At 44.6% G+C, this 12759-nt stretch overlaps 1 protein-coding gene across 1 annotated transcript in view; it reads left to right on the forward strand.

Moving 5' to 3' along the window:
• Positions 1–12759, forward strand: part of DCPS (decapping enzyme, scavenger) — a 64092-nt gene that overhangs the window by 1815 nt on the left and 49518 nt on the right. Inside the window, exon 2 of the mRNA XM_074936944.1 lies at positions 6390–6558. Within this exon, the coding sequence (XP_074793045.1) occupies positions 6390–6558 (169 nt within the window). The remainder of the gene's footprint in view (positions 1–6389; positions 6559–12759) is intronic.

A 12759-nucleotide genomic window follows, 5' to 3' on the forward strand; every position in this document is an offset into this window, starting at 1 on the left:
AATTTCCATTATTAAAATTATCCAAGTAAATCAAATCCTTCTGTCATGCCCAGTAAATCCCTGGAATGTAAGAAGCACGGAGCAAATAACTTTTTTAAAATCCAAAATCAGTGGTATGGGCTTCAAACCATATGAGGAAAGCACCTCTGGTTCTGTTGTTTTAATGAGCAAGATAGTCAGCATGGGCGCTGATTCGCCTCCAAAGCCTGAGAGGACAGGACTGCATCATCTCATGATTTCAGCAGCTCCTTGCTTGAAACACACATGAGCAGAAGCAAGATCCACCAACCTGGTTCTCTCATGAAGATTTATTACTGCTGTGTGTGCCTGCTTTGAGCTTGGAAAAGAATTTGGACTGACTTAGGCAGAAAGAGGAAATGGCAATTATTCTGGTTGTAACATTCTCACTAGCTGTGTGAGTGGGTTAGTCGGACTGGGGACTCCTTGCCTCAGCCGTAATAATTATAAATGGCCATTTCACCCAAGGATCACAAAGTGTTTTGCAAGCTTTAAGGAAGCTTTATAACACCTCGGGGAAGCAGGTATGCTCATTTTCCAGATGGTCAGAGTGTAGTGCAGGGGTGGTAAGTGACTTGGCCATGGTCACATAGCAAGGCAGCAGAAGATCTGGGGATGCAGCCCAGGAGTTTGGATTCCCAATCCTGTGATCTAACCACTAGATCATCCACCTTTCCTCAAACCACATGGTACTGAGAGAGACATCATCATAGGAGGAAGCACATTGTTTGTCCAGTCAAACTGGGAGGGTGGGGGAAGTATGGAGGAAATGAATTGGGCTTTAGACCGACTTTTTTTTAAACATGGTCACTACAGAATTTGAATATCTTTTATATCTTTGTGACCCCATTGTCCTCAGTGGAGTTACTCCTGTCTGGTACCGGTATGAGAGGTCAGATTTGGGCTCTAGGTGTGGAAATCCATTGTACTTGTACTGATTCAAATTCAGTCCTGCTGTGGGCAGGTGCAGTTCCCATGGAAGTCACATGGAGTTGTGCACCTGCTTACCGCTAGGAATGAAACTAGCCCCAGGAGTGCCGGGGGACAGTTAGTGGGTAAGAGAGGGGCTGCTTTTTCTTATTCCATTCTAGTATTGTTTCTGCTAGACATACTGCTTTTCATCCCTTCAGTATGTGTGCTACACTTGTTTGCATACCCACTGAATGTCAAGTTGGTGCTAGAGATGCTGTTTCTTCCATTGATACCACCCTTCACGTCACTGCTTATTCGACCTAGAGCTGTCCTTGGGAGTTGTCTTTGGTCCGGAGTTTAAGTATTTTGTAAAATGACTGTATACGCACACACTGCTCTCTGCATATAGTAAATGTTTCTGTGTGAAGTCTGTCTGAAATCTAGGCTCTGTTGAGATGATGCTTATGATTTTCAGCATGAGCAGGCTCAAACGTAACTAATTCCAATACTGAACAATACACAAGAGCAGAATACAGATCCCCCACCACAGTCCCTTGGCTGCCTCTTTTGTAATTTCTTTACAGGGTAACTGAACCCTGAAGAAAAACAAGTTTTCAAAAGTGCCAGCCAAAAAGCAATCTCCCATTTGTGAGCCCTCTGAGGCTATCCTTCCTGCCGCTGTACTGTGCTAGGTTCAAAGGAGATCGTGCTATGGCAGCAGGAAGGTCATGTCAATTCTTCTCATTCTTGCTTTAATTCTCCCCCAAAGCCCTTTAAAACTCCTAGTCTTTGGCACAAGAGCAGGGTAAGGAAAACTGCCCCCAAAAGGGAGTTTTATTATTATTTACAAATTGTTAATATGGGGCAACTCTACAGTGCTCTGAATGTGAAATTAGAGACAGGCAAAGAGTCAGAATTGATCAAGAAGAAGCTGAAACAGTTCTAGTTTCTCTTATGCATGTTCAAGGCAGGGGGTGTTATATAAACGCCAAGGATGCTGTAACAGGGTGGCAGAGCTCTTCTGTTGACCCACCCTTTTAGTCAGTGTTTGAAGTCTGCAAGGAAATGCTGACTGATTCCTGCTGACTCCCCGTGCCAGGTGTAGCTTGTTAATTCCACCCTGGATTTAAGGGAGGTGGGAAAGGCCCTTTGGACAGTGGGATGTAGGGATGAGACTTTCTAAAGGACCTTTGGGAACAGCCAAGCCTGGAAGCAAGCTTAGGCTGAGGTTTTTATGTTGTTAGGTTTGTTAATAAATCCAACCTTGTATGTGTGTGTGTTGTACCTATGCAGCATGTTTGGATTTTGTTTCGGAGCAGTGGGGGAAGGCCACCTGCTGACAGATGTCTAGAATAGAGAGAAAGATCCTTGAGTACAGCAGTGAGAAAAGAATGGAGAGTAATACCAGAGTCAGTGTGTACAACAGTTATGTAACTTACTAGATGGTGGGTGCTATGTAAATAAGGGGTAATGCTTTCAAAAGCAGCCACCTCTCATTTTCACAGGTAATTTAGGTGCCTTTTGTGAGGTTTACCCAAGGATGACAATAATACATACAACAGGTCTGTCTCTTACCAGGTGGCTGTAAGATTCCATCTGGCAAAATTCGGAAGACCTGGCCCCAAATCTTCAAACAAGCTTTAGCTTTATAACACCCTGAAAAGCCTGATGAAACCCACTAGAATATGGCTGCAAGCCAAGTGAAATGGTTTTCTTCAGCAGACAGTCAGCAGGATTGTGTTCTTTGTGGCTGGGTGTTGCCCACTTCCTAGCTATTATGGAGTGTTACATGAACCTCTCTAAGCAATGTTGGACATAGAAAGGGAGACGCAAATTACCCAGCCCCTCTCTGAACCACTGCGGGAAACTCTTCCTTTCCTCTATGTCCTTCTGCTCAGGAATTCCCACCATCCTGACACTTGCAAGTCTCTGCTTGAACCTAATTGTGCCCCCCAGTCCTGAAATCTATAGCATTACTCGCCCAGTTAGGTCCGCACTCTCCCATTCACTTTTGTCAGTGGAAATTGACCGTTGCTTGGGTTGTGTTTGGTTAGTTCCTCAGGTCTCTCTTTTCCTAAGTGAATTCAGTACTAGTAAACGATGCTGAATTGATAAGTGAATTCAGTACTAGTAAACGGTGCTGGATTGACAGCTGTAAAGTCCATCCACACAATATGTTCAGTACAGGCAAGAGCAGTGTTAGCTTCCATAGTTACTGTCCCATCTGACCCAGTTTGTCTCCCTGCTTACCTGAAGGGACTCTCCCATGGGAGCACAAGAGGAGTTCAGTCTTCATGCGCTATTTGAACCCCAGCCTCAGAACCCCACAACCCCAGTTGAGTTGGCTTTTGTGGTGTGGAATTTGCCTATTAGATGTTGATTCCCCCCCACACAACCGACCCCCAGCTTTGTCACTAAACAGCCTTCCCTTCCAACCCAGGCTGGATTCACACCTTTGACTGAGGAGTGCAAAGCCCCAAGCTGCTCAGATCTATATAAGCAAGTCATGTGTGACTTGATAGTTCAGATCCACATACCCCCAGTGGTATAAAGCCAGCTATGTACATGCCTGAGATTCCATCTGGCAAAATCCGGAAGACCTGGCCCCAAACCTTCAAGCAAGCTTTAGCTTTTTAACACCCTGAATAGTCTCTGCCTTTGACTAGCGACAGATTTCAAAACTGACTGGAGGGAGGGAGGTGAATATTTTTTTTAAAAATAGCCCCATTAAACTAGCCTTATTAAAATCTTTCCATTGAGAGACTTCTTTTAACGATAAGTTCAAGCATGTTAGAGTGACTCAATTGCTTTTAAGTCTGGTGCTGTCCAGATCCGGTTTACTGAGCTGTGAAGCAGGCAAATATTGGAGTGGGGCGATTGCAATTGGTCTCGGTAACAAAGCATCGGAAACCTATCTAAAGTCTTAGATTATTTTTCTTATTAGCATATCTATTGCTTTTGGCCTGAAGATTGGTTTTTCATGTTTAAAGTGAAATTGAATTGCAAACTACCTGGTAACTCAAACACCGTAAATAAGACGGATGGACTTGCCACTCAGGGGCCATAAAATGGGAAATTTCTAAGTACTCTTTTAATTCAACTTTTACAGCCATACAGCAGTCAGAAAAGGTCTGACTGTAGCTCACAACTCCATATATAAGCTTGGTATCCTATTGGGTTAGTCCCTATTGTCTGCAGTAAATCCACCTTTGAGAGAACTGAGGCAGATGAAGAAGTGTCAGGAAATTGCAAAGTGTCTCATAATTTCAAAGCAGCATGTTAATCTTGGATGAATAAATCCTTTAGAAGAGGGGACTAGAGTTTATTAGGTTCCGTGGGCCAAATTCAGGCAGTAGGTGTACGTGGGTCAAATTAGACATTGTAAGTGGGTGTAAGGGTGTGTGAGTTGGAATAATTTACATACTGAGGGTGTGAGTTAAGGTGTCTGAAATCTGAGAAAGTGAAGGACTTTAGCTTAATGCATCTTGCATCCTCCTATTGGTTTGCCCTTCTTATTACATCCCTCTCTTCTTGTCCCTTGGCATATAATTTACCCCTGCTTAGACTTGCTCGCTGTTCTGCAACTTACCTCACCTGACACATCACCTCTGAATAAATCTGTGCCGTCTCTCATATGGATGATACAGGAATTTGGGCCTATACCTAATTACTGCATAACTTGGAACGAAGCAGAAGTGTGGCGAGAGCTAGGTCTAACCATCGCATCCCATCACGTGAACTATACAGCTCACACCCATCTCAAATTCTTGGATGGGTTGTGGTAAAGGCCTGAGTTTTCTGGGGAACTCATGATTGCTGAAATGGTACATAAAGCAGGTGGCGTTCCCACTCTGCTCCAGACAAAGTGTATAAGGTCAAACTCACCACCTTCCTGGGATGTGGCCTTATTAATAAAGTAACTGATAATGCTACACAAGATTCACCCCAGGCCTTTCCCCCCTCTCTGGTCTGGCTGTTTCTTCAAAGGGGTCTCTGTCCCAGACCCTGTGTCCTTCTACCCAGTAGCCCAATTCCACCTCCTTTGTATATGGAATGGAATCAGTGATATCACGAGTCAGTAGAAAACAGTCAGCATCTCTCTGTGGGGTTTCGACATTTGCTAACAGGCTCTGAGAGCCGTACCACCCGGGTCAGAACTTCCTTACTCAGCTCCAAATTCACATAACAAACGGAAGACTTAAAGGGAAGCTGGATGGCCTTATTCCCTCAGTTGCCCAGGGCAAACACTCTTTGAAAAACGCCGGCTCCCTGGAACACTCGGTAGGGGAGTATTTCTGCGTCTGTTTTGTGTGTTAGCTGCTGATGCATCTGTTGACTCTGTCACAGTTCAGGGCGACTGCCACCTGCACTTCCTCTCAGCCATGGCACCCTCTCTCGGGCTTCCAGCTGTTGCCCATCTTGGGGGGAGACCCATGTCCTCTCCCTTCAGACCGGGGTGTTCCCATGCGGCACACTTCCCTGCCTTCTCTGTGTTATGCGCAGCAGAGGCAGGCTGCCCAAGCACACCTGCTTGCTTTCTCTTCAGAGACCGATAACAAAGTGATTGCTACAGTTACAGGTCACCACACAGAGTTTTCTAAGCAGCCCTACGCTATTCTTAAGGTAAAAAGCGTTGGAGAAAACGGTTAGAAGAACAATAAAGAACCTACACACGTGCTAATAAGCTTCCCTCAGCTCATCCCAACTCTCACTTGGGTTATGGTGGGATAAGCTCCTCCTCTCTACCCCCCACCCTAGGTGAGTCCTTGGGGTTACAGTTCATCTCACAGCTTCAGCACACCCGTGACAAGTTCAGTCCACCCTTTTGTACAGATCAGGGGTCTTTGACCTGGAGTTTTCAGAAGCAGGTAGTTAGTATAGGAAGGGTCTCTCTCCCCAGGGTGTATCTTCAAAAGGTTGGCTTGGGAGAGAGAATTTGCATTCCCCTCACCTCATGGCATTTCCTAAGGAAATCCACATCACATATATAGTACCAAAACGATCTTTGAACTTCCCTGTGCCTTTCAGAGATTGCATTAATGTTATCTTGCTGGTAAAGAAGTTCCATAAAATCTTTCACTAGTACATAAACATTTGCATTTCCAATACAATGTACCCCAAAGTTATTAACTTTAAATCAGTAAGGTTTAACTTAATCCAATAAAGTTCAATCAGTATATTACAGGGTATTGCCAGTCTGTCACAGCCTCCTCTTCTCTCCCTTACATAGCCCTCACATCCTCTTCAGAGTGAAGAACAGAACCTGCATGGTTGTAGATAAAGTGGCCAGAGGCAAGTATGCTGCTGGCTGTTAGCAGGTGAGCTCTCCATCCCACTGATGGGAAGCGGCTAATGCTAGGAAGCTGTGTGGCTACTGCAGTGATGGGGAGGAGGGGTATATAAGTGCTGAGCTAGAATAAGTTTGGTGTATGCAGGCTGATCTTGATCTCTAACTCTAGGTGAATGGAGCCTCTGGCGATGCAAAGGATGCTGTAGTGATCCTGGAGAAGACTCCCTTCCAGGAGGAAAGCATCTCCGATCTGCTGAAGAATCACACGAGGTTGAAGCTCCAGATGTCCAACGATATCTACAGCACCTACCACCTGTACCCACCTCCGCAGCTGAGTGGTAAGCAGACAAAATGTGTCGAGACTCTCCGACACCTGCTAATAACCTAAAGAACCATTGGTGCTTAGGGTGCAGTGGGGGCTTCCCATGTTTTACTCAACATATTTGTGAGTTTTGGGAGGAGGGTGGGTCCAGTGTTACTGCTCTGTTGTGGTGAGGAGAAGAGAACCAGAGTGCTAGGATCGCTCACCCTGTAGTTAACCATGTGTCTTAGCTGATGGAGCTCTGATTCTGAATGTGCCATCACTCCCTCTTTCCCATCCCCTCCAGGTTTGATGCTGTCTGTTAAATTGTGGTCGGGATTCAACTGTATCAAAAGAACCAGCATAAAGGTTATTTTATGGGTATGGATGCGAGTCCAAGTCCCACAATGCTGGGAATATGGGGGATCCTGCAACGTTGCAGATGCCATCCTTCTGCTTATCAATTCCTTCTGGTTGCACTGGTGAAAGGTTAAATATCATTGCACATTCACCAACGAAAACAAGGGATAATCCTAGTCAACATGCTCCTGTCCCCAACATGCTCCTCCTCTCCAGAATGGCATTTGAGCTACTGTTGGGGGCAAACAGCTGCTGTGTGTGCAGTCAGATACACATGCTGCCCTAGTAGGATGACTTGCTTCTCTTCGGAAGGCCTATTAGGATGTGGTGAGTGTGAAAGGTGCTGCATAAAACCAAACAGTCCTGTAAGTGGGACCTATGTAGCTGAGCCAAGGGGCATGAATCCTGCAGAAACACTGTAACTTCCATGAAGGAGGCCAACATCCGCTGTGTGACTCCTTGGCAAAATAGTGCCATCTCCTTGGAAAATGGGGATAGTGATGCTCTCCCACTCTTATTAAACGCTCTGAGATCGAAGTATGAAAATCCTCATCAAAGTGCTAGGTATGTAAAGGGGGGAAACAGAAGAGTGCTTGTTGTTTGTCGTTCACTAGGGCACCATTAACCTCCACACCGAATTATTCTCATTTATTACCTCGAGATCTATGGGGCGACAAACTCTAATAGTTAGAGCAGGGGACTTGGAGTCAGGAAACCTGAGTTCTACTGATCACTCTTTCACTCTGTGACCTTGCATGAGTTACTTTACTTCCTGTGTCTCAATTTCCTTATCTGTAAATGGGGCTAATGATACGTACCCATCTCTGAAGATAAGGCCATTGATGGGAGACTGTACATAATGCAGGCTATTACTACATTTGGAGAATTCCTTGCATCCGTACCCAGAAAATAACCTTTATGCTGGTTCTTTTGATACAGTCGAATCCCCACCACAATTTAAGAGACAGCAGCAAACCTGGAGGGGATGGAAAAGAGAGGGAGAGATGGCTCAAACAAAAGAACATCTATGCTTATCCATTCCCACATTCTCTCTTTCACTTGTACACACTCGTGGGTTATTTGTCCTGCATTAGGATGTCACCAGTAACCTTTGTGGAGTTGTTACCCTTTCCTATGACAGCCTCCTCTCATTCTCAGACAACGTCTCAGTTTCTTTTTGTTGGGCTTAACGTTTTCTTGTAGGACAGGCAAGTAACATGCCAGCAGTGGGACTATACATGCGTGTGACCTTGAATGTCTGGTGCACACGGGCACCTGAGTTTATCTCCCTTTTTGTCTGCTTTGTAGTGAATACACTCTTTCGTGCATAACTGGTTAATAGTCAAATGTACTAGGTGAGGAATCTCACCATCTCCCAATGGCTGTGAAGCCTCTGTTTTTCCTAGGGATGGAGGACAGTTTAGTGCAATAAGGGATTTGTGGAGGAATTTGTACTAGCCTAATCAGTAAATCACCAATCTATCTATTTTTGGTGTTTCAAATGCCCCTTTCAATGTAGTATCTAGACATCAGTTACAGAAGTGAGATTTGCATTGAGCTTGTTTATAGGGAACCCAGCTCTTCATCATGCCCAGGTTCAGTGGCTTGGAGTTGGAGTTTCCTCCTGCCTCCCCTCTTGTTCTCTCCCACAGTAACAAAGGAGAAGGCTTTTTTCCAAAGGGTGTTTGGCACCAGGCTTGGGAGAAACATCTCTGATCTGGTCTCAAAAACACTGATTTTAGAACCACAAATTCTTTCTCTTGCACTGACTAGGCTCAAACATGCTATCCAATTTCAATCCATTAGCTGTGTAAAACTTGTACCATACAGCAGGTGGCTATAAATAGGAAGCTTTTACCATACCATGATGTCATATCCTAATAGTAGGAAAATGCCTTAGTTCATTGCAAGAAAGTATGGTAAGGTGATTGTTCCTGTTGTCCAAAATATAGAGAGCATTACAGAGGCTGCTGTCTGTATCAGATCCTTTGCACGGTTACCATTCAGTAATTCAAAGGAATCTTGCTTTGTAGCTCGGTATTGTTTGGCAGTGCTTCTGAGTTGTCCTCAAAAAGAAAAGGAGGACTTGTGGCACCTTAGAGACTAACAAATTTATTTGAGCATAAGCTTTCGTGAGCTACAGCTCACTTCATCGGATGCATGCAGTGGAAAATACAGTGGGGAGATTTTATATACACAGAGAACATGAAACAATGGGTGTTATCAGTTGTCTGTTTCAGTGGGTGATGAGATGCAGTGATTTCCACAAGGTGGCATCGTTGCATTAGAATCCCAGAATCTCTCTCCATGGTAATAGTACTGAGTAATGAGAAACCTTAGGCACCGGTATTTGATTTCTCTTTTACCATCTTGCTACAGCAGCGTATAACTTTATCATCGGTCTGATGGCAGCAGTATTATTCTTCTAGATTTATATCAGGCCCAGGATCTTGTATTTAGTGGTCTAAGAATATATTTGGGGGGAAAAAAAAACCCCAACCTCAAATGGCTCTAGTTAACCCTCAGACATATTAATAAAATTCTTGCCCCTCGTATGCTTGGTTGTCCAATCTCGATGACGGCCCATCCCTGAAAATAAAATAGAGGCCTGTGAAAAAGAGCAGCCTTGCATCAGCACTTGAACAGCACCAGATTCCAGCTTTGGAGGGACCATTGCAGGGAGCGAGCTCCACTGGTGCAAGGAAGCCATGTCTCGGCCACAGCGGATCGAGCCTTCTAAAATGCCAAGTATTCCAGCAGTACCGACACCTGCAAAATGCCAAGTATTCCAGCAGTACCGACACCGGACTGAGGCCTAGCATGTGAACAGTTGACAATTTGCCTTGGGTTGTGTAGTTTTGATGCCATGAAATCCTGAGTTGTAATCTTTGCTCTGCCACTGTCTCCTCTGTAGCTATAGGCAACTCACTTTGCTGTCCTACCTCAGTCTTCCCATCTGTGAAATGGGGATAATACCTTCCTATGGGCATGTTGTGAGGAATAGTTTGTGTCTGGTTTCAGAGTAGCAGCCGTGTTAGTCTGTATTCGCAAAAAGAAAAGGAGTACTAGAGGCACCTTAGAGACTAACCAATTTATTTGAGCATAAGTGAGCTGTAGCTCATGAAAGCTCATGCTCAAATAAATTGGTTAGTCTCTAAGGTGTCACTAGTACTCCTTTTCAGTTTGTGTATGTAACCCATCTGAGGACCTTGGATGGAAGGGTCGGTAAAAGCACAAGGGGAGGGCAGAGGGAAAGTAGTTCAAGTTTGTAAAGTGCTTTGACACTATAAAAAGTAAAATGGAAACGCTTGTGTGAGAGATCCCCTAGGCACTGCAGGAAGCAGTGTGGGTGACTCAGTAATAGGTTTCAGAGTAGCGCTGTAGCTCACGAAAGCTTATGCTCAAATAAATTGGTTAGTCTCTAAGGTGCCACTAGTACTCCTTTTCTTTTTTCAGTAATAGGTGTTCTTCCCTCTGAATCATAAAAAACAAATGCCCCACATGATTAGGGGCCTTGTGGTACCAGTGGTGTCATCCTTCAGCTGCAACGTAAAACCCCAACCCTGCTGATTTCTGGCTACTAAAGATCCCATAAAAGGCCCTTTTTGTTGCAGTGTCCTGACTAGATTCCCAACCCAGATAATTCCGTTCTGCCTCTCTGAATTTCCCCTGACAATTCCCCTGGCAATGGGATTCTTCATCTCCTGTCCTAAATTATGTAGAGCTGTAGTATGCTTTGTAACAGCTGCCATGTTGTACCCCAGAAGTGGCTGCGTTTCTCTGATTACACTGTAAAATGATTCCTATTGGTAAAGGGCTTTGGGGTGAACGGTGCCATATAAATGATAAACTGATATTTTGAAGCTTGAAATGATGTGGACAGTTTCCTGAAATGCCTTTTTCTGATGTGAATAATTTACAGCAGTAAGTGGAATAACAGCATGCACACGTGAGACAGAGGGAAACTTGGCCGTTTGGTTTAACCTCTCCCAGGCCAGGTTGCTCTAGCGTGCTGATAAGACCTTAGAAAAGAAAACGTGCTTATCAGTGCCAAGGGAAAAGTTTGCTCTCTATCAAAACTACATGCTATGGCCATTTGGGGCCTGTATTTAATGTCCAGTAGAGCGCCTGTGGCCATAGAAGGTAAGAGCATATTTACAGCATTAAAATACATTAATGACATCAAATGGCAAAGTGGAGAAAAATTAAACCAAAGCAAAGCCAAATGACTGCATCCTTACCTGAAGGCCACTAGACTCAGGCTATGAATTATCAAGAGCGAAGGAGTTCCAAAGGCAATGCTGAGAGAGACCTAAGGCTGCCTGCCCCCGGACACTCTTAGCCTAGAAACCCTCCAGACTGTCTTAAATGCCACAGTAGGGTATAAAGGGAAAGATGGGCTTCCTGGATAATCAGGCCTGGGACCACTAAAAGCTTTATAGAAAATTACCGATCCCTTGAGCTGCACTTAAGTCTGGCTTTTGGGCCTGATTTAACTCCCTTTGAAGTCGATGAATCTCCCCATTGATTTTAATTGTTGGATCATACTGTTTGTCCCTGTAATGTCTGAAAAGTGATGAGCCAGCGGGGTGAAGGAGTGATGCTGCTGAAACCTGCGGGCTCAGTATCTGTTTTACACTTCAAACATCCTACCTCTTTGGCAGCATTTAAGTGTCGCAAGTTGAAGGATCATTTTCCCCTTGCACCCTACCATGTCTTGGCCAGCCTTCCTCAAAGGTGTGTCTGAAACACTCACTTTATTACTCTAGTAAACTTTCCTTTATAGGGTTGTCTTCTGCCTTTACAATACATAAACTGGCATCCATAACTAAATCATCAGAGGACCAAAAAGTGCTAGTTAAATTTTTACATAGGTTTTTATTCTATTTCCATGTGTTGTAGTTTTGTTATACACTGTTGCCTGTGTCACACCTCACGGATAGCATCTTGCTGTTGCTGAACCAAACTTGTAATGTAGAGCGAGCGGTTATGCTCTTGGCTTCCCTTATGAAAGAGAAAAACCTCCCAGCTTCCTCCAGTTAAGGCTGGGTTAATCCACAAGGTTGCACTGGCATTTGCTGCCTATCCTGAATGGCTAACAAAGTGTTGTGTTTTTTTGTTGCTTTTTTCCACTTCCTTGATATCCCTGAAGTGAGCATGAATTTTTCTCCCAGGAAGATAGGCCAGAAGCAAGTGAAGTGAGGATGGAGAAATTGCACAGGGATTTGGAAGAGACCTGGGTTCTGTTCCCAGCTCTGCCACGCACTTGCTGTGCAAGTCATGGCACCTCCCTCTTCCTCACTTCTTCATCTGCAAAGTGGGAATAGTAACTTACCTCCCAGGAGCATTGGGAGTGCCTATGAACTGTGTATAAACTGCTTTGAGATCCTCATATGGAAGGTGCTATAGAAGCACTTTGTGTTGTTAAAGCATCAAATGCCTTTTTCTGTTCCTGAAGGGGCTTGTTTGGTTTTCTCTTCTGTATTTGCATCTCTCACACACCTGTGTATACAGGCCTCCAGTTTGCTTTACCCAATGAAGGAGAGCAAAAAGAACTTGGCTTAGTGTGGTTTGTAGACTACAGGGTGTAAGTAGTGTAAAAATGGCCTGCTGAGAATGTGGGGCTAGGACTGATCATGTCAAAAGATTTTAACAGGGACTTGCATTAGCTGTGGCTTAAAGAATGGTCGGCGTGACAACTGGAACATAGAGGTTTGTCCAGGTGCATATTATCTCACACCTGCTGAGTGACGACTTTTGAGTCTTGCATTATCTCCCATGGTCCTCTCTGCAGCTCCTCCTCTCCCTGGAAAGTGAGGAGGTCACACCTCTGAAGACTAGGGCGACAAGGTGTCCTGATTTTATAGGGCATCAGTAG

The sequence above is a fragment of the Natator depressus genome, chromosome 22, assembly GCF_965152275.1.
Source record: "Natator depressus isolate rNatDep1 chromosome 22, rNatDep2.hap1, whole genome shotgun sequence".
NCBI lineage: Eukaryota > Metazoa > Chordata > Testudines > Cheloniidae > Natator > Natator depressus.